Here is a 22,490-nt window from a genome sequence, read left to right on the forward strand (position 1 = left end):
GGTCTGACCTCGATCCCACCCGACTATCACCTGTGCGGGTTTGAGCTAAAAAAAAAACTTCCCTCATCCAGTATGCTTTGTATTCTGGGATGCTGCAAGGTACTAAAGATGTGCAAAGGTCCGTACAGGCTAACAACTAGCTGTGCAATGAACGGAAATTTTCCAGTAGTGCAGAACACAGCAACTTCTTCCTGTATTTACTGTTGTTGCCCCTGCCCCAGACACATTTGGCCTATAAGTAGACTGAAAGTTCTCACGTAGTGACACATTTTGGTTCATTTGTAGTTCGCTTGGCTTTTCCTCCGTCTAAAAACTAACCAAACCAGAGGGAAAAGATACAAGTTTACAAACTCATGAACTGATTTAGGCCAGAGTAAATTAACTAGTGTCGAGAAAAACTGGCCACCTTCTGAAACTTTCTGAAACATTTTCATGTGTCACAGTGTTCAGGACAGGAGCCTGAGCACAGAGCCAGCCTTTTTCCTCACACACATCAGTGAGCTTTGGACTCCTTGAACCACGTTTGCTAGAAACACCCCACAAAACCTGACATTTTGGTCCAGCCATCTACAACCATTACAATACATCCCCTGTCAAAGATCCTCCAAACCCATCAGCTACAAGAAGTGAACGATCACAATCTGCCTGATGTATCCCGCCCCTTAAAGGGTGTCATTTCAACAATAAAGCATTTCATATCAACAATGAATTGATCAAGCATCTATCTAATGCTGTAGCTAAGTTTACATAATCATAATAACACTAGAAGCAAATATCAAATTAAGTGATTTTGGGTGATATTAAGCAGGAATTTGATGACACCTCCTGATCACCACAGCCCAGTTTCTACTCGCTTCTTTTGTGTGTGCGTGAGGCACAAAGTATTTGCGTGAGTGCAGTATGTATGTGTGTGTCCCATTCATCATCGGTGAAAGTGACAGAGTGCTTACTGCTGTAGCTGAGAAGTGCAGTGTGAGCGTCCGGGTGCTGTCCAGGGATCACACTGGGCAATCAGACCACAACGCACTGCAGCTGCAGTCAATTCAAGGAGAGAGTGTGCGTGAGAGAGAGGGGAAGACAGAGGAGATGGTCCCAGAGGAAGCAGAGTAGACTTCCATTAGATACAGGAAGCGAGCTTGTGGCTAAGATAGAATACTTGGACAGGTTTACTTGAACTCTAGAACTGCGATTGCCATATTTCCTGGTGACTAAAGTCTGAAGATATGCCATAAACATGGATAAAGATGGATACTTATTGTATTATACTCATGTATAATAGAGGTCCCGAAGGTGATTTTCTAATAAAACCATATGTAGATTTCTTATATATTATAGCTGAGAATGCAGTGAGGCAAATGAAAAAATACTTCAATGGTCTTCTGAACTGAACTGAGATATTTTTGGTAGAAGAAGTACAGGAATATGGGAAGAAGAGGACCAACTCGCCCATCATTAGGGCTGAGGTTACAGAGGTTACAATAAACTCTTTGAATAAATTCATTGAATGAAATTTGCCCTGAGTCCTTGGATGTTGTAGGGCTAACCTGGGACAGAGTCTCTGGATTGGCAAACCTTTTAAGATACGTGGTCGGAGGATGTGCCCCAGCTTCACAATCCTTTGAAAGGTGACTGGAGAGTAGACTCTCCACTAGTCGAACCTCGGATTGAAGAGGAAAAATGGGGTTTATGTCCTGGCAACAACTCTTTATACTCTTGAGGATATCTGAGGATTTGCATGCATGTTTTTTTTGCACTTGGAGAAAGCATTCAATCACTTCTTTTGGGGTGCCCTCCTAGAGTTTGGGGTATTGGGCCTGTGACAGCCAGTGAGAAAAGGCTTCACAATGACCAGATCACTTTACAGTGTGTATATACCCACTGACAAGATATGGGGCTAAGGCTCTTCAAGGTGTGGAAGGGTTTCGGCTCTATTCTTGACACATGAATATGCTTCGTCTGGGTTACCTAAAAAAAAAAAGCCACACGACTGGGTCCTATCCAAGAACTGAAAGCAACACCATCTGGAGCTTTCATTCATCATGGAGAAAATATGCACACAACACAGTGACTTTTGAGTGTTCTTTAGGTTGTCAGCCTTCCTGATTCCTAGCATTGGAGGGAGAATTTGGTGGTCCCTCCATCCAACTCCATGCAGGATTTGGAGAACTGCAAGGGAAGCCTTACTCCTGAGAGTCAACCAAAACAAATGCTTGACAGACTGTTCTGACCTCCTACAGCATAAAAGGATATTCCATCAAAGACCAAGTCCAAAAGATTGTCACCCAGGTTCATTGGATGTTTTGAAGTTGGCAGTGTGATACCTTCTGCAGCCCATTTCAAATCACCTACAAACGGTGTTCATAATTCATTGCACGTCTCAGTTTAAACTAGTTGTCTCGGGCCCATTAAATGCTGGCTCATCCACTCACTACTACTTGTATCAGGCTCCCTAGAGAAACCTCTAGGTCTTTGTGTTTCCCCGAGGAAACAATCTCAGGGATTAATTTTGGCTTTCCTGTGTCGAGGCCACACATCAGATACCTTTAATACCTGCCCACTCACTTTTACCACTCGGAGAACGCAGCCTCAGGATCCATGCTCCCATTCCCTTACATCTTCTCTTAGCCTGATTCCAGTGTCACATCGTGCTTCAGGGTCCACTTGCTCTGGTGTAAACAAAATAGTTTTAGGGGGATTTTTTCAGTTAATTTGACATTATTTAATCAAAGGATTAGTTTATCCCATTAAAATCAGACTTCCATATCCTTAACATCTTTGCCAACCACATATGTAGAGTTCCATCTCCGCTTTGTGTCTTCCAGTCTTCCCGCTGTATCCAACTAATGAAATAACCACAGGAAAGCTTTCAGAAATGAGATTACAGTTTATTATAAAACAACGAAGGCCATATTTGCATTTTACATTTGTAAGCAACTCAGATTAAACAGTACATTATAGTCAGTGTCACATTAAACAGATTTCATAGTTGAGCTTAACTGAATGCTTCACACATACTGAGTTATGACTGCTATAAACATATTCACCAAGCTGCTACCACCTGTCTGAAGTTTAACTTTCCAGTTTTGTTGTTTGTTTTTTTGTAAAAAAAAGAAACTTTTCCATGTAGCTGTTAAAATTTTTAATATCTGCACACGCGCATTATGAAATTTGGCATCGACAGCACGTAGCAGTAGCCCACTAAATCAAGTGCGTGACAGGTTCTTCAGCATGATGATTATCATACAGCAGAATCACAGTAAGAAATGCTAACCATGAGTTTAAAGTAGCAGTAGATATCTAATTTGCAGAGATTTGACTAATACCCTGTATCCACGAGGAAAAGATAGGAATATTCCTATAATAAAAACTAAAGACATCACTCAGAATTCCTGCTGTTGTAAAGCCAGAAATGTTTTGCTTAAAGGCAACCTGTGGAGTTCTTGAACTCTCAAAGCACTATGAAGCAGTTTTTTACGATTCACATTGCAATTTGCCAACGACGGCAGGAAAGACGACGACATGCTGGGATGTGAAGAATGCAGGTTTCAAGACTTTTGAATGCCTTTTTACATGAAAACTCCACGTGGAACCTTTAAGACACAAAAATACAGTAATAATAATAATATCTGATATGCCTTCAGTCATATCAACATTTTCACTTCACTGATAGATTGTTCTTCTGACCAGCAGTTAGCATCTTTGTTGACATGCTCGGTAAAATGTTTTATACAACATTAATTGTATATTTTTCCTAAAAGTGCAACTATACGCCAGCTCATACCTCCCTGATTCTTTTTGACAGCAAAAAGCCATTTGACATTACAGTAAGCTTATGCACACACACGCACGCAGACACACACATACACACACAACAACCTCACAACCAGAAAAAGTTTGTTTCAGCTGGTAGCTGCTGCAAACTCTGGATTAATGCAATGATAAAAAAAAAAAAAAGAACAAAAAAAAAAAAAGATAAATAACAACTGTTCAAGTAAATATTGTTAATCATGTAACAGCTGCTCCTTTAGGTTATAGTGAGCATGCATGTGAGTGACACAGGTAGTAGCAGGTATTCACACATGCTGCTTCAGAGACGCTTTTTAATGGTCATTAAAAAGCGTCTCTGGTCTTTGGAGCAATGAGTCATCCTGCTGACTCGGTGTCAGCGCGCTGATCCAGATGAGCTCGGGAGCTTGTCAGAAGGTGACTGCCGCTCAATTTGTCCTCCTGCTCTCACTTCCTAAGAAGCAGAAAAACAATGTACAATATCAGCTTCTTTGTTTAGGATTCTATAAAACAGCAAACAATCGCTGAACGCTGAGTGTTTAAGCTCTAAGCAGGGCTGAAAAATGAAGCCAAAAACTGCACTTCCTGTAGTGGCCACTGGAGGTTGGCTAGGAAAAAAGCAGTGAATCGTGTGTTAAAATTCCTAAACTTACAGAACAAATAAACATGTTGCCTCTACATCTACATTTCCTGTTCACAGTTACTCATATTTCTAACTAAGCTCACCTGCTCACATTTTTATTGGGGATGCGTGAATGGCAGATGGATTTTTACGAGGCTGCTGGTTTTCTGTTAGCTGTCACCACAGCAGAATATGACTTGCTGACCTCCTCTTGACCACGTTTGTGTTGTTATTTTTTCCTTTCTTTTTTTTAATTTTTGCAGTGTAGTCAACTGTACAAACAGAAATCCAGATACTTTATCTTACTGCAAACTTAATAGCAGGAGTCTGTGTCTGTATTTTACAAATCAAGCCTGCAAGTCTTGGTGGATAATTTACCTCTCCCTCCAAAAAGCTTCTACATTCAGCGGTTCCACATACTTCTGACACTGCCCCCTAGTGACAGTAGCAATGATCGCTGAGTGTCAGCTGTGTCTGAGCTGACATATAATGACGCTTACTGTGGACAACAAATAAATGAATGACAAAAGCAAAATCCATAAAGTTAGATAAAAGTAAAAATGAGAACTTGAGGTTTTATTTTTATTTTTTTTACAAGCACTCTTTCCAATATGACCAACTGAAAATCTAAAATAAGAAAATTACTTGAGAGATTATTTTAGCTCAAGTTCTTTTTCTCACTGTGTCAACAAGCCAGAAGTCAGAAATTTGACAGCCACAGGTTAAGAAGTGTATAAAATTTTCCTTAAAAGCAACCGGAGCAGCAGTCTAACAGGAGGATGGAGGAAGCAGATGGATCGTTAGCACATTTGTGCTTGTGCTGTCATGTCATGCTGACAAACCTAGCGGCACATTAAAAGCAGGTTTCAACCTGGGAGAGACATCAGCCGCTACAGACAGTAGTAACTCAGAGCTCAGTACTACAAAAAAACAAAGTGGGCATCCATCCGCTCTTTTCTGTCCATTTACTGTTGATTACCTGTTGCGATGTGGTCCGTATGTGTCCAGCATGACCGTGCTGGCATGTTCCAGGTCCCACTGGTGATGCTGCAGCAGCTCCTCGCACTCGGCTCTTGAACGCAGCCCTAGCCGAAACAGCTGCTCCACCTACAGCGCAGATGGTGAAAGAAGCATTTTAAACACGTGATTTACCATCATTGTTTTTACTACATTTAACTCTCTTCTTGCTGTTCTGATGCTCTTTTGCAGCATGAACACTGGCTTTCTTTAGCAACAGAAAAGCTCCCACATCCTAACCTTTATGATGACAATAAACTTTAGCTACCTATGTACTTCTCAAAAGCAGAGCCACTGAATGGCTTAAATGTTAAAATTGAAAGAAAACAATTTAATCCAGTTTCATTAATTATAATAAGACCTTTAAAAGCACAGGACAAAAACAATCAGTAACCTCCCTAACTCAATGTGTGTGTTTACAATCCCTGGTATACAACCCTCTTTCAGTTCTATGGTTGAACGTGTCATTATTAGTCTTGTCTTTATGTGACAAGACTAAGCCAAAATGTAGAATCAGCATGTGGAAAGCTAAGTACACCCCATGATTTAATAGCTTGTAGAAACACCTTTAGCAGCAATAATCTGAAGTAATCGCTTTTTGTAGGGCTTTATCAGTATCTGACATCGCAAGTTTGAATTTTGGCCCGCTCTTCTTTAATAGTTGCTTCATTGAGGTTTAAGTGCATTCATTTATGCACTTCCCACTGAGGTCTGGACTTTCGGCTATTGCAACACATTGATTCTTTTCTTTTTCAGCAATTCTGTTTTCAATTTTCTGCTGTGTTGGATCACACAGTTTACAGAGCAGTTCATGGTCCATCAGTAACTGCAAGAGGTCAGTAACACACTTAATAGCTGTTAATATGTCACTTTTTTGCGCTCTGATTCATTTATATATTCTTTGTTAACGGCAACAAATAAACTAGGAAGGTGTATAGACAGACAGTTGCACCTTTAAATGGTTTATGGCCTGAGGGATGCTCCACTCGTGGCTCTGCAGAGCAGCCTGACACTCCTCTATCGTGACACCGTGCACAGCTCCTTGGACCTGACAATCAGACAATAAACTTAACGTCATGTTTGCATTTTAAAGAAGTGCAACTGTCATATGCATACACATGAAAAGAAATCTACTTTTATTTCAGAGAGTAACTCTGCGTGGGCACATTTGTTAATATGCTTGTACAAAGAGAAGAAGTGACAAAACGAGCAGGTTTCCTTCTTTTCAAACTCTCTCAGTCACTTATGCAATGAATCAAACTGTTTTTAAATTAGCCACAAGCCCCTTGAAGTTTTTCCCTAATTCGCAGTCCCAATGAAATTAGTAATAAAGTTAATGATTTTCTTTTTTAATATTATTCTTCCTCAGGTAATGTTAAAACCATATGAATATGATTCAAATCTGCGGCTTTTTGAGCATTACATTCTCGCAATTAAAAGCTTTGTTGATAAAAGGATGTGAATTCAATAAAAAGGGACAATTTAGCTTTTCATGTGTTATCTAGAAATCAGTGACTCTAATTTGTCTGCCTGTGGAAAACAACAGCATTCGGTGTTTGTCATTTCTGTGACTCTCAACAAATAAAAGTTATGACTTTTTTGTTTTAATAGAAAAAGTGACATTCCTTATGATCTCCCTCACCTGTCTGATGCTCTGTTCCCGTTGAATGCTGGGAGCTGCAGCTCGGCCGTTATTGTTGTTGTAGGAGGTGTTCGGTTTGGCTCCACTAGGGTGCTGCTGCATCATAGGTTTGACTGCCGCCATGTTGGCTGCTCCGTATCTGTTAAGAAACATGAAATATGGCATATGAATTATTTTGAATGGTAAATGGCCTGTATTTGTATATCGCTTTACTTTGTCCCTATGGACCCCAAAGCGCTTTACACAACATTCACCCATTCACACACACATTCACACACTGGTGATGGTAAGCTACATTGTAGCCACAGCCACCCTGGGGCGCACTGACAGAGGCGAGGCTGCCAGACACTATCGCCACCGGGCCCTCTGACCACCACCAGCAGGCAACGAGTGAAGTGTCTTGCCCAAGGACACAACAACCGAGGCTGTCCGAGCCGGGGCTCAAACCGGCAACCTTTTGATTACAAGACAAACTGCCAGCTCTTGAGCCACCATCGCCCCTTAGCTGATGATGTTTCTCTGTGAATGACATCTGAAATTTTACTGTTGCACTGAAGAAATTCTCGTAATAATAAGTCTCTGACGACATTTTCCAACTATAAAACATTTATTTACGATTCCTCTGTGTCTTGTTCCAGTTGTACGTTACTTTTGGTTAATTTAAAGAGGAGAACGGCCGGACTGCTTTGACCCAACCAAGGTATGAAGAAGAGCAACTCTGAAGTCACTGCATGTCAAACCTCCTGTCCACTCCTGTCAGCTAAAAACAGGAAACTGACACTACAGTTTGTACAGGCTCACTAAAACTGAATTACTGAAGATTGGAAGACTGGCGCCTTGTCTGATGTCATTTCCGCAGCAACATTCAGATGGTAGGGTCAGAAATCATGGATCCATCCTGCCGTGTATCAACAGTTCAGGCTGGTGGTGGTTGTGTAATGATGTGGATTATATTTTCTTGGCACCAAATGAGTGTCACTTAAACACCACAGCATACATGAGTATATTTTGCAAAATGAAAATGAGTAAAATGTGGCCTCCACAGTCACCACGTCTCAGTCCATTAGAGCACCTTCAGGATGCAGTGAAACAGGAGATTGGCATCACGAATGTGCAGCACCTGTGTGATGCTTTTATGTCGATATGGACCCAAATATCTGAGGAATGTTTCCAGCTCCTCGTTAATCTATGGTATGAAGACTTAAGGATGCTATGAAGGACAAATGAGGTCCAAACTGGCAAGTGGTTGGTGAGCGCAACCACTTGCCAGCTCCTCTTTGTCTTTGGTATCTGGTTTAAAAGCTTGCTTGTTTTCTGTATTGCGGTCCCCCCTGAACTCAGCACACAGATGTGAGCTTTGTTTCAACAGCTTGACGACAAATTCAAACAAGCTGAAAAAATATTCTATTACAACAAATGCTAATAAAATAGCAATGCCTCATGCCAAGTGATTTGATGACTCACTTTAGCTCCTGATCTTCATGAAAATAAATAATAATAAATAAAAATTATGTCAAATTTCAACCTAGGTGTTATTCACATAATAGTGGATATTTTTCACTTGTTATTTACCTTGTGGGAAATTTGAAAATAAATATATCCGTGTAAAGTCAGTAAGCGCTGAAGAAGGAGCACACGTGCCATTTAGTTAGTGTCACGCAATGCTGGGGTTAATTGGATGATCCCTCACATGCACAAACACCCCAGTGTACATGTGTACCATTTCACTTGATTGGTCCCATGTTATCAAGTCCTCAAATCCTCTTTTTTTTTGTAGGGTGCAGTGCTGATGTCAGAGCCATAAAAATCTCTAACACTGAGCTGGCAAAAATATAATGTTACCCCAACATTACATTTGAGGACTATTTTTTGTTTATACATAAATGCTCTGGAAGAAATATAAATTATCAAGGGAACAAATTTGTTTTTTGCTCTCCACCCATAAAAATCTGCCTCCATGAAAAACTCACCTCTCCAGGAAAGCTGGTCTCTCCGGCAGTGGGACGGGGGCAGAGCTCTGCGAACTGTCAATCAGTGAGGAAAGGCCACGCCCCTCACGAAAGGCGAGTGGATCCAGTAAGGACGTGGAGGAGTACGATGAGCCAGGAAGTCCTAAGCGTGAGGAATGGGATGAAGCTTGAGGCAAAGAGGAAGACGACGATGGAGAGTTGGAGGACAGGAGTGGACCCAGCAGTCCCGATGCCCGACGGGGCGAGACGGCGAGAGGAGGAGGTGGCAATGCTATAGGTGACGAGGAGCGGGAGCCTGGCTGAGAAAAGGCGTGGTCTCTGGGTGGGATCTGAGGAGGTGTGTCATCTTCGTTGCCCAGTGAAATGGAGCTGGTGCGTGCTTCTGGGTTTATGGCACGGGCGGAGAGGTTGTGTTTGGAGGGACGCAGAGGAGGGACGGGACTGCGAGGAGGCAGCACAGGCCTGTCCTCAAAGCAGGAGGCAAAGGAGGAGGCAGACGAGGGAGATGGAGGGGGAAGATGGATCTGTCGGTGCGGGCCCAAAGGAGCCAGAGGCATGGGGAGTGGGGAGGAGGGGAGGGAGCGGCCTGTTGCCATTGGAACCTGCAGCTTCACCATCACCTACATCAACAGAGAAACAGCAGCTTTATGTTAGCTTGGGTGATAATTTAAGAGTAAAAATCGATCCCGAATGGCATTAATACAGCTTTCACTACCTCCCTCTGTAGCTCCTGGAAGAGGTCAGCTGACTGGGATTCGCTCCTTCCTGTCAAGCCACCACCAGCGGATGAAGAAGCTTCTTCAGTCAACCCTTTATATATGGACCGCACTTCCTGGTCCTCTGATTGATCCTCAGCCTCTGCAGTAACTTCATCGTACGCTGGCTGGGGGAGAGGCCAGTCCAGAATGGAGGGAGTGTCCTGAGAAGACAAATAGATACAAGGAAAAGTTATCCAACGTTATTAAGATTTTTCCTGCATAACAAAAAAAAGTTTGAGCCAGAGCCAAAAGGAAATCATCACTGCTGCAGTAATATTACTTCTTTGTGTTCACTGGGGTTTGAATTACTCACATTTGTCCTTATTAATTCTTCAGAAATAACCAGAAAATGCACCGATTTCCATCAAATCATCATTACATTTATATTTATTTATGCATAGTTACCCACTGTCGGTCAAGAAAACCTGACTTTCAGCCAGAAAATCCTGAAAAATTGTTTTGCAAAGGTCTGGATATCCTCTTTCTTTCTTCTTTTTAATGTTCAAGCCAAGATATTAAGTTAACCTTGTTTAGCCAACAGTACAGCTCTGTTTAAAAAAAACTATTACAGAACCCATAAGTTGGAAGTGGTCATTTCTGGTTGACCTATTAAGGTCCACCTCCTCCAGGGTTAGAGTTTTGTTTGAGTCACAAGTTTCAATTATTCAATATTGTTATATTGTTTGTTTGGTGGTGGTGGTCACCAAAGGTGATGAGATGGCTTACAGGGAGGAGGTCAGTGCCCTGACACACTGGTGCCAAGACAACCATCTCACCCTCAAACTCACAAAGACAAAAGAGTTGATAGTGGGCTTACGGAGGTGTAGGGAAGCACATACCCCCATCACCATCAACACCGCTGCTGTGGAGAGAGTGAGCAGCTTCCGTTTCCTAGGCGACATCTGGCGAGGGATCTCACATGGTCAGTACACACAAAACAGTGAAGAAGTCGCAGCAGTGCCTCTTCTTTCACAGGAGTCTGAAGTGATTCAGCATGAGCCCCCACATCCTCAGGACCTTCTACTGCTGTGCCATTAAGAGCATCCTCACTGGATGCATCACCACGTGGTATGGCAACAGCACCGGTTACAACCGCAAAGCTCTCCAGAGAGTGGTGCTGTGTTCTGAAAGGATAATTGGAGGTGGTGGTGTTGCCTGAGGAAAGTGGGTAGGATCATCAAGGCTCCAGTCACCCCAGCCATAAATTGTTCAAACTACTTCGGTCAGGCAGGAGGTACTGCAGTATCCGTCCCGAACCAGCAGACTGAGGGACAGCTTTTTCCCTCGGGCCACCAGACTGCTGAACACTGCATAGACACCTCACTCTCACCTACCGGAACTTCAACACTATGCACTCCATAATGTACATATATGCCATTTTTGTGCACAATATTCAAACTGCTGACCTCTGTATATTTTACATATATGTATGTATATACACACACACACACACACATATATATTTTGGCATAGATATTACTAATGTGCATACATCCTTAAAATTGTACATATTTATTCTTATAATTCTCACATTCCTGCTCTTATATTTGGCTTGTTTCTTATGTTTCTTGTATTTTTTGCACACCACTGTTGCCTGTGAAGCTTGCTCACATGTGCTGTACCAGTGTACCAGTAATGTGACGTGACACTAAAAGTGATTTGATTTGTTTGAAATGCTTTTCTATTCCCATGTGAAGCACTTTGTAATAGCTTCCTGTCTTAAAAAGAGCTATATAAATTACTTTTACTTTTACTTCAAAAACTTCAGTATAAATATCATGAAGCTGCAGCTTGGTCAGGATGATCGAAGGCAGACTGAAGGTATGAGGTGGAATTACTGTGCAACTCCGCTGAAGACCACTAAAGCGTGAACGTGTACATTATCAATCAATAAGTACTGATCATCCATCATATTGCACGCGCCTTGGGTGAATTCAAGCAGAAGGGGTTATTTATGACATTTCTAGGCCAAAGGTTGGACCACTGACTCTGGGGAACAAGACAGCTCATCATTTGTGAGTAGTGGCAAAGATTTCAAGCTGTGTGTGCACAGGATACTGTGCACACACATTGAGGATACTGCCATGCATGTGGCCGTGTAAGGTCCCTCATGTGTCTTGAAAACCTTTGAACTACATCACAATCATTGTTTAGTTGTAGAGGGTGAACTGAAAAGATCATATGGCTAATTCTCCAGATGAGCTGGGAATATAAGACCCCTCTGCTGTGATTACAGGATGCTTCCACTCGGGGAGTGGGTGACATTCAAAGAAAGAAAAGAATCATGCCAACCTCAGCTTGATCAACCCTCAACAGTTCATTAAAAGACAGTTCTAGGCCATAATGAAAGGAGAAATGGGACTCATATTGGTCAATGCAGTCTTGAAGTCACATTAGGTGAAGTAAAAAAAAAAAATCTCTTACTAATGAGGGTAAGAGCATCAACTATTACAGTCCGACTCAGGCCTGAGCTACCTTTAGGGTGTCCTCATCCAGCTGCCGAGACTCAGTGAGCGGAGAAGGTGTGGTAGAGCTGAAACTGTCATCGGTGAAGTCAATAAGCGACACCTCGCTCTTGGCTGAACGCACGCCTGTCCCCTCCCACGGCCGAAGCTTCAGACCCAGGGATGCTCCCAGCTTCTTCAACCCAGACGACACGCTGGCGTCTTCCTCGTCATCGTAATCGTCCATCACAGAGTCGTAGAACGGCTCTGGACACACATGAAACACTAGATTTAGAAAATTGCTTCTACTGACATGCATGTGTTTGAAGGATTAAAGAAAAAATCTCACTCTTGATCAGAACGGCAGGTTGGGGTGGACGAGGGGGAGGTAGCTCTGATAAAAACAGACAAAGGCGTTTAGGTTCGATTTGACATGCATCGGTGTAACAGAAAAGTTAGATCACTATTCAGCAAAAATACAGTCTCACGGCACAAATGAATTTACTCTTGGCACGGTTAGGGAAGTTTGGTCGGTCTCGCAATGCCTGAATCCATTCCCAGGACATCAGGAGGGTCCATGGGGTTCCCCAAGTACAGGCTAAGGAAAGAAAATCATTTTTATGTAATAAAAGTTTAAAATTGAAAATAAGTCCAAGTCCCCTCCTTTAACTCATACTGAAGATGGTTGAAGCTAATAAATAAACATACCTGTTAATAACATGTTAATAATCCCGTTGTAGGTACTGTAACATCAGTAAAATTATTTCACTACTCCTCTATTGTTGCAAACAGTGCAGTGAATGTGGACATGTCTTCTAAAATCCTCTAAAGCTCAACAGCAAAACATCTGTTAAACTATGCATGATACACAGCTGCCCTCTAGTGGGGAGCTGCAGTATAGGCAGTCTTAAAATAGTACATGCATGGTTTCAGTTAAAACGCAATTTTAGTGCTTTGTCTTTACGTGATTTTTCTTCTTTCAAACTGATTTTTTTTTAGAACTGTTATCTGTTCTCCTGCCTTATCATTGTGGAATCCTAATGTAAATAACACAAATCTATAAATCCTCCTTCCTAACCTGTTTTAAAGAAGAGTCTATTCTGTAATAGATTCATTTTCCAGTCTTCTATTTCTGCGTTCTGGACTTGTGGTGGGACTCTAACATTAGCCCAGCAGCCTACAGCCATCCATGGACGCAGAGAGCACAGTCACATCTGACGAAGCACACTGTATGACACTACATTACTGTAGGTACTGTATCATTAACCTGTCTATGCGGTCTGCGTGTCCCCAGCTCCTCTGGGGGTCTGTGTCTCCATGTCCAGTGTGTATAAAAGAGTGTTTAAGTGGCCGGCTGATGTCCTGGGCGGAAAGACCGGCGACTGACGTCACTACATGACGGGGAAACTGACCGACACGCAGTGTGCGCCTGTTCTGACCTCGCCACCAGTAGTGCTCTGCCCTGAAAACACACAAACAGGTATGAAAACAACGTGGTGACTGTCCTACAGTAATGTGCATTCTTGTAGCAGTACACGTTCTTAATTGCCAACTTCTGGGTTTTAATTTAGTAGTTAGGTAGTTACAGACATACAATATATACAATGCACACACTGCACATTAATGTGATAAGGAAGTCATAAGATTATAATTGCAGTAATTTTCTACAATGTAAGGAATCCAGTTTCAACGGGAGATCCGTTGTGTAGTAGGCACTTACATAAGCACGACTCTCAAACCCACTAACCTGATTAAGAAACTGCTTTCTCTCTCAAAAATCAGGCTAAAAGGATGCCTTACAGGCATGTTCTAGCTAACAAAACATCACACACTGACCTTCCTTCAATGATGGTGATAACATCATTCATTGTAATCTGGAGCTTGTCTTCCTCCTCAAAGTCCTGCAGGGCCCTCATATCTGTGGGCATGGTCTGCAGAGCACACACAGTGTCGTCAGTGTCACCAGCAGAGTCAAAGACAGCCTTTAGACATGGAATACATACTTGCAGCCAACAAAGAATGGTTTCCTAAAGCACATTTAGTGATTACGATCAACAGTGTTTTGCTTAAACTACTGTGCTACCTCGAGCAGGAAGTCTCTGAGGGCAATGAAAGTTGGTCTGTCTTCAGGTTTGGGGCTCCAGCACTGCAGCATCACATTGTAGATATCCTGAGGACAATCGTCTGGTTTACACAGCCTCTCAGCTTCCACGTCCACCTTGTGAAGGATCTGCAAACCGACACATAAATAATGGCGTGATTAGCTGAAGCTAATGAATAATTCATTTATTTTATTTTTCATGGCGGAGGGTTGTTCAAAGATGCACCTGGCTCCCATTCAGACCCAGCCACGGCTCCTGTCCGTGGGTGAACATCTCCCAAAGGGTGACCCCAAACATCCAGGTGTCAGATGCGTGAGAGAAAGTGCGAGACTTCAGAGACTCTGGAGCACACCTGGAGAGATCGGTGAAAAACAACTGAGACGCTGAGATAATGAAACACAGATAGTATGTAGAGACAGAAAAAAAGTCACTCTCACCATGGGAAAGGGATTTTGTGGCCTTCCTCCATGACGTATTGGTCGGTGTGTTTAGGCAGTGCCCTCATTAGGCCAAAGTCTCCGATCTTCACAGTTTCATTGGTGGACAGCAGCACATTACGGGCTGCGAGGTCCCTGTGGAGGAAACGCTTCTGCTCCAGGTAAGCCATCCCACAGGCCACCTGTGGAGAAGGTGTGGAGTGACAGATGGGAGCATTTTTGCATTCTTACACATGGGAAATGTCATAAAATAGAGCTGTATCTCCAACAAATAAACATTTAAATTTAAACAAATGTACAAATATTATGGAAACTGTACTCAAGAAAATCTAATAGAGAGAACAGTGTGATAAAACGGAATTTCATTGTGGGGTTTTTTCCTTTCGGCATTAACTGACCTGCACGCCATAGTTACACAGCGAGGAGATGAGGATGTGACCCTGCCGCTTTCTGAGCCGATCCAACAGGGAGCCCAGAGGAGCCAGCTCAGTCACCTACACTCCAACAAACAAAATGTGCTCAGAGCTCATTGTGTTTATGTTTTGTGCACTGCTTTTAAAATATATATCCCGTCTGTACTGTTTTTCAGTGCTTTTTTAAAAAATATGTTACATCTGGAAGCGGCAAATCTTTAACTTGTAGACTGTGTGAACTCTTTTGTACTTGAATTTCCTCTGTGTGTGGGAAACACTGATCTTATATTCAGGGCTATTCTAAAGTAGCCAGACCTGAGGCAGCAGAAACTCCTGCAGGCTAAACTGAGCTTAACAGCTCTGAAACATTCAGCGTAAAAACACTGAAAACATCTGATAGCTCAGCAGCTACAATGTATCGACTGTTGGAAATAAATCAAGTTCTCAAAAAGAGGACAAACTCCCTCTTATAAGTGTGTGTGTGTCTCATGGATTACCATCTTCATAGGCTGTGTGAGGACGATGCCATACAGGCGGATGAGGTTTTGGTGGCTCAGTGAATGCATGGCATTCACCTCTCTGATGAAATCATCCAGACCGTCTGAGTCCAGTACATTTGATTTCAGGCATTTTACTGCCACTGACAACTACAAAGAAAAGGAGAGATGATATTAGAGAAACCTCTGTAAAAAAATAAATAAGTAAATCACTTTGTGGAGTTCAAATGGGATGCTCTAACTTAAGAGGAAGTGACAAATACCCAGCAAATGTGTCCTTTTGGGGCATGTGTGGCCTCTCTGCGGGCAGACCCACACAACCCACATTTATCCTACGTGGGCCCCTAGTTGGTGTGCACACAGAGCCCATGGCAGCTTTGCCCTTTCTACCTCCTATGTAGGTTTTCTCATGCAAGCAGACTACGAGTTACCCACAGATATATTTCTTACAGGCCCAAAAGGGATAAACTGCTATGGGACCCACATGCTTAGCCTAGATGAGACCCAAGTGGCTTGTTTGTGGGCAAACACACCCTGAGCCTCTATGTCATACATTCTCAGCTGCCTCATACTGTGTTTCTTCATCTCACCACTCTGCCGTTGGGTGCAGTCCACTCTCCTCGCCGCACCACCCCGAATGTCCCGTCTCCAAGCCGCTCAAACAGCTGAAGCTCCGACTCTCTAATCAGGCAGGTGAGCGCGGCCCCTGACTCACTACTGGCTGGGACCACGGCAGACGATGCCCCGAGGGGCTGCTGTGTGTCAGCGTCCGGTCGTTTCACTGGAAACACCTGCAGGGCCAGAAACTTCTTATGCATGCGAACACGCTTGATTTGAATCTAAATGAATCTAAATTAACCTATTTTGATAAAAGACACACATAGACCATGTGACATAACATGAAAAAATAAAATAAAATTAGAATCAAAGCCACATCACTACAAACTAAAATTCCTTTTCCTAAATATACCTGAGGGTGAAAGCAGACATTTTTACAAATGCAGCTTATACATGAATATCATATTGTGAGATTGCAGCCTTGCTTGAGCAACTTTCAGGACAGGAGAGGTACTGCACCTTGCTCATCCAGGATTTTCTTTTATAAAGGGCTCGTCTCCTCTTGACTGCCTCCCAGAGCCTCCTCTGACCTGGACCAGCAAAAACACAAACACAAATAAACCTGGATTTTATTATATGTTTATAGTGTATTTTTCTAAAAGATAACACACAGACACATCTGATATTTGTTTAGATTACCTGTTTATCACGTAGGTTTGGGGTGAAAAACACTTAAAGAGGTACCTGGGCGTCCCATGCCGATCTTCTCCAGGTCTTCATTCTTGACGTAGTCAAAGTGTGAGAGTCGTGTGACGTTGAGATCATCACGGATCCGCAGGAAGTACTGCTGCAGCTGCACATCTGTCAGCAGCTCCAGCAGCCACTCTGTGCCCTCCTCACACTGCATCTACACAGCAAACACACATTTCACCTGCATCAGGATGCATACAGTGCTGTTAACAGCCTGCAGTTTTAACATAGCTCTGCTTATGCGATTGAATTGTTCCATTATTGAGCGTGATGTTAATGGACCCCATTAATGGGCACACTGTAATGTGTGCTCTAAGTGCAGGAGCTACTCTCAGCTATGAAAAACCAAAATGACTGATGGGATGTGACATCTGCAGCACCAATGTAATGATTAGATATCTGGAAAAGCATCAAGAACGGAAAACAACAAGTGCTCATATTTTAAGAAGCTGGAGTAAGAAAATTTGGGGCATTTTTACTCCTGAAAATGACTTTCAAGATTCAACAAACACATTTTCTGACAATTGTTTAGGACGCTACTGTTTCATCTTTTTTTGCAGATTCCCCAGCAAAAGGTACTTTGTGCTGCTCCTTTATTTCCCAAGGGGTAGCCAAAGCGGATAGATCTGCATATTTGATTTGGCACCGATTTTACGCTGGATGCTCTTCCTGACGCAGCCCTCCCACTTATCCAGGCTTTGTGCACACACGAGGAGTACACTAGCTTGAGACCCCTTAAGGCTGGAATTTGTGTCTCCTCCTGATCTCGAAGCAGGAGTCATTTTGCATGTGCAGCAAATGTGCAGATTCACAGATTCACAAGTTGAAAGACCTTTAAAGTTTTTCACAGACTTTAAATTATTAACTAAAACCAGTTTTGCACCATTTCATGATAAGCAAACTACAATTTCCTCTTAACTAATTGCTTTAATTGTATACCGTATACTGTGACAATATACTACAACATTTACTTTGCCTTAATCTAATGGCACTCTTACATACAAACTTCACTTACTGATGTCAAGCCTAAAACCAACAGTGGTTTAATTTAGCCAAGAACAGAGGAGCTAGCCAGGCTCTATGTGAAAGAGAAAAATCCAAGTAAATCGCATCTAATTAGCAATATTCTGTGTTTGTTGAGGCAGAATAAGTGAAGTGACAACTCTCTTGGATAATTAATAAAGATACAAAATGTTCATTAGATCTTTAGAGTGTTTGTGAGCGTTACCTTTACAGCATTTGTCTGTAACTGTAGTCTACAGTCTTTGTTAAGCTAAGGTAAACAACCACTAGCTCTAGCTTCTTGCTTTTTGTATAGCTTCATCCTAATATTTAAAAACTATTAAAAGATGTAAATGCATTAATACAGCGCTGTCATAGAGCTCTTTGCAAAACTAAACTTTACCCTTGGGAGCAGCACATTACGCACAGAAACATGTTGAGTTGGCTGAAATCCCCTCTCCATAGGCAAACGCATGTTCAAACAGCCCCAATTGTGGAACCATGACTTAAGCATTAGACTAGCATTAGCAGGTTCGCTCTGGATTCAGGACCCCAACACAAAATGGTTAAAATTTAACAGAAGCAACACGATTAAGTGTGAAGGCTTTTGTCTGACATTCACATTTAAAAACCAGAACAAACAAAACAAAAAAAAATCCAGGCAGAGGTACGTTAAAATTTCAAAATGTTGACCTACTTAATCAAAAGTAACTTTAAATTTTGAGATACTCAATCAGTAACTCAAAATTTTGACATGAAATTTTGAGACAATAACCCAAATTAACTTGATATTACCTCTGCAGACTTGCAGAAACAAGCTTCCATAATTAAGTGGCAGGAATACATTTGTTTGCTTGCTTGTTAATTTATTGCTTTATAGTCAATTGCTGTTGGGTAATTTTAGACCCTAAAACTGAATTCAGAATGAAGTATTTTGGTTTAACTTATAACTGGTGCAGTTACAGGGTTCACAAAGTAGACACTGTTTTTTAAACCATGAGGATACTAAATAATTTAAACAGACATCAAATGAAATCTGGTGTCTGCTGTAAGATTAGACCCAAGATCAATACACCTGCATCCCCACACCCACACTTATATTCATAGAAAAACACTGAACAAAAAGACACAGACATAGTGTAATTACAGCCAGAGAAGAAGAGATGCTGCACATCCACCCACAACTTCAGACTTTACCATTTGTCCACCGACACTCCTGTCTCCCGCCTCTTCATCCTCCCCCTCCCCCTCTCCTCTGGTGTAGGGGAGTCGCTGGTACATATAGCTCTCCCCCATACTGCAACAGCTCCTCTTGTCCTTTTTGTATTGAGCCCTCCTGTTTCTGCGCTATTCAGAGGAGGCGTTAGCTCTGCTGCCGCGCTCCCCCTACTCCGAGTCTAGTTTGCTAATCTCCTCTCAGCTCCATGACCTTCTCCGCTCAATCGATGCGCGCATGCACAAACACGGACACAAACGCACCGGGAGGCATTTGACGCCACTCTCTCCTGTCGTATCACCTAAAGCTATCTATAAACTCCTTCACTCCTCCCTCCCACTGCTCCTTTCTCTCCCTGCTGACTCACGACTTCCCGCAGTATCGGACACCTCCATGCTTCTCCGTCTCTCCAGCTTTTCCTCCTCTCCTCTTCATCTCCTTCTGGCTCAGCAGCCAAGCCCACTGTCTGATGTTAAATAATTCAGCAGCTCTAATGAGAGGGCGAGTGGAAAAGGGAGATCTTAGAGGAAGGAGGGGAAAGACTGCAGATACAAATAGGTGGACAGATGGATGGTCAGGCTGAAGAGAAAGGAGATGGAGACAGTTCCCAGCATGCATTTAATAGATTCTGACATGCAGATGGCATAGGCGCTAAGCTCAACCCAAACAAGCAGAACATTTCTAAAAGATGGTAACGTGATGTGGCCATCAATTTCAGGAAGTGTCAGAAACGTTGCTGAAATCTCTCATCAAGTAAAAACTGTGAAACAGTCACTGATTGCAGTTTGGCAGACGAGAGGATTTCCTGCTTTTCTCTGTTCTATATTAACCGAGCACAGTACTGTTTCAGGCAGATCATGAGGTCAATCTCAGTCACAATCCAGGCAGATCAGCTGATCTCAATCCCAGATCACATCAGCTGACGCCTCAGCTGATAAGCTTCCACACATCCAATTAGCAAATCTCATATAGGGCGCGCTATTTAAACTGCTTCAGATTGTGTACAGTTCCTGCATATCTGCAAAATTTACATTACAAACCATCTCCACCCCAGCCTCGGGGGGTGGGGGTCTTGCTCCTGCTCTTAGAGATGTGTCCCAGAATAAAGCTATACCACTGAATTTAAATTAGTGCAGATGGAAGTCACAATCCTCCTTTTACTACAGCAGTCTTAAATTATAGTCCTGCTGTGAGTCAAGACAACCGTAATTTGTCTTGACTCACAACAAGCAATTAAGATAGTTCTGTGAGGCATTTAATCACTATTTAATTAGAGTTTAATTGATCAAAAAAACACTGGCAAAGAATGGAAAGGACAATGGCTAAGGAGCCCAAAGTGTGCCTAGACCACATCATTACACCACCACCAACCTTAACTGCTACACCCTATTCAGTACCTGCCATCCGAATGTCACGGCAGAAATCGAGGCCCATCAGAACAGGCAATGTTTTTCCAGTCTTCTGTTGTCTAATTTTGCTCAGCCTGTGCGAATTGAAGCCTCAGTTTGCTGTTGTTCCTGTTCTTAGCTGACAACAGTGAAACCCAGTGTGGTCTTCTGCTACCGTAGCCTATTTATTCAAGGTTCAATATAATATGCATTCACAGATGGTCTTCTGCTTGCTTTGGGTGAATTCTAAATCATTACCCAAATTATCTGGAATATCACTCATTCCCTCTTTTATATATATTCCTAAAGAGTTCACTTGCAATAAATATACAATTGTGCATATAAGCTACATTGCCTGTCATGTCTAGGTGCAATCCTAACATCAGCAGCAAACACTGCATAGCCTTTAGCAAATAAATAAAGCGAAAGTGAAATTAAATAAATTATCCTGAGCATTTTTTCTACTTTTATGCATTTACTGTGTACACTCATACTGTTTATAGCAAAATATAATTTATTAGTTAGTTTTAATTCATTTGAGCAGACTTAAAACAGATGTTTTAGCTATTTAACTAGATTAAAAAAAAACCAAAAACATTTCACGATTTTCAACAACATATGGATGCTGGATTAGATATAATATCTGAAAATCAGAATATCAATTACTCCATGAGATAATTTATTTTCTATGCAGCTCTAATTATTGTGGAAAACATTTGATTGTTTTTTCTCTCCTTTTCTTTTTGAATTTATATTATTAACATAAAAGGATCTCAGTGTGGCTTTTTCTTTGTTTGAACTGGTTGAGAAGTGGGTGGGCTGCCATATACAGTTTCTGATCTGATTACGTATATCAAAGTACATCTTGTTTGGCAGTTAAAGCCGTTAACAGTGTTGAAGTGCAGTGCTGCAGATCCTGCTGTAATTCAAAAATGAAAGAAAGGCAAATGTGAGAAACTGGGCTGTTACCATTAGCAACATGTGACAGCAAGATGAGCTAACTGGTGCATGAAGTCACTGGGTGGATCATTCATGCTCATGTATGAGTGTGTGGGCGCATCTGCGGCCTAAATGAGGACAGAAGCAGATCTTTCATCTCCGCACGGCATCATGTGTTTTATTGAGGGTGATGGTCCAAAAATAGGAGAGCTAAATTTAGCTTATGTTCAGTGGCAATGGGAAGGAAGTGGCTGCTTAATTTTTCTCTCATCTTAGCATCAGATATCTGAGATTCAATCGGGACTGTCAACGTGCACAGATGAGGATTTATTCTGCACATTTCATCCCTGCCCCGTCCTGGTTTAGGCAGAGCATGATATGAATTCAACAGCACCTGGTAGAATTTCCTGCCATATTTGTTTGTGTGTTTCAATATTTCTGATATAAGTCACCTTAAAAGAAAAAAAACACTGCAGGAAAAGAAAGCTTTGAGATTTATTCAGCCTGTGCTTTGGAAAGAAAACAACATTTTTCTTCTGCAATTTCATAACTAATTCAAATGTTACACCAAATATTTGGTCACTAGAGTTAATGAGATAAAAAGTTTGAGGTTTTGGTTTCTTTCTGTGAAAGAGGTCATTATTTACTGTTATATTCCCATATATCATCGTGATGCTGTTTATTCTATTGCTCTCGTTTTCTTCTGCTTGTTTTCTTTTTTCTTTCTCAACAGGTGATCGATATATGTATTTTTTTTTGTCTGCTTATTTAGTTGGTTTTTGTTTTTTTGCCCTTTATCCCCGTCCCTCTTCTCCACTGTTTTTTTTTCCCTCTTCTTTTCTCACTTTTCTTTTCCTCATTCAAGTCTGTCCCATATCTAGCAAGTGAAAATAAAAAATAAATAAAATAAACAATAAAAGGTGAATCAAATAGACCACTACAGCAAGGC

The 22,490-nt window shown here is 41.9% G+C and overlaps 1 protein-coding gene across 1 annotated transcript; it reads right to left on the reverse strand.

Moving 5' to 3' along the window:
• Positions 1 to 2,864: 2,864 nt before the first annotated feature.
• On the reverse strand, positions 2,865 to 22,185 carry tnk2a (tyrosine kinase, non-receptor, 2a). The gene is given in 21 exon segments (XM_040044275.1): positions 2,865 to 4,240; positions 5,388 to 5,515; positions 6,378 to 6,473; positions 7,068 to 7,206; positions 9,038 to 9,657; positions 9,753 to 9,956; positions 12,271 to 12,506; positions 12,589 to 12,633; positions 12,745 to 12,760; positions 12,762 to 12,837; positions 13,507 to 13,701; positions 14,076 to 14,170; positions 14,323 to 14,469; positions 14,567 to 14,693; positions 14,779 to 14,960; positions 15,177 to 15,272; positions 15,689 to 15,838; positions 16,279 to 16,479; positions 16,766 to 16,836; positions 16,991 to 17,153; positions 19,196 to 22,185. Coding segments are annotated over 21 exon segments (3,093 nt in total). The 5' UTR covers positions 19,295 to 22,185; the 3' UTR covers positions 2,865 to 4,233.
• Between the last annotated feature and the right edge of the window lie 305 nt (positions 22,186 to 22,490).

The sequence above is a fragment of the Simochromis diagramma genome, unplaced genomic scaffold (assembly GCF_900408965.1).
Source record: "Simochromis diagramma unplaced genomic scaffold, fSimDia1.1 OVJJ01000602.1, whole genome shotgun sequence".
NCBI classification, from domain to species: domain Eukaryota; kingdom Metazoa; phylum Chordata; class Actinopteri; order Cichliformes; family Cichlidae; genus Simochromis; species Simochromis diagramma.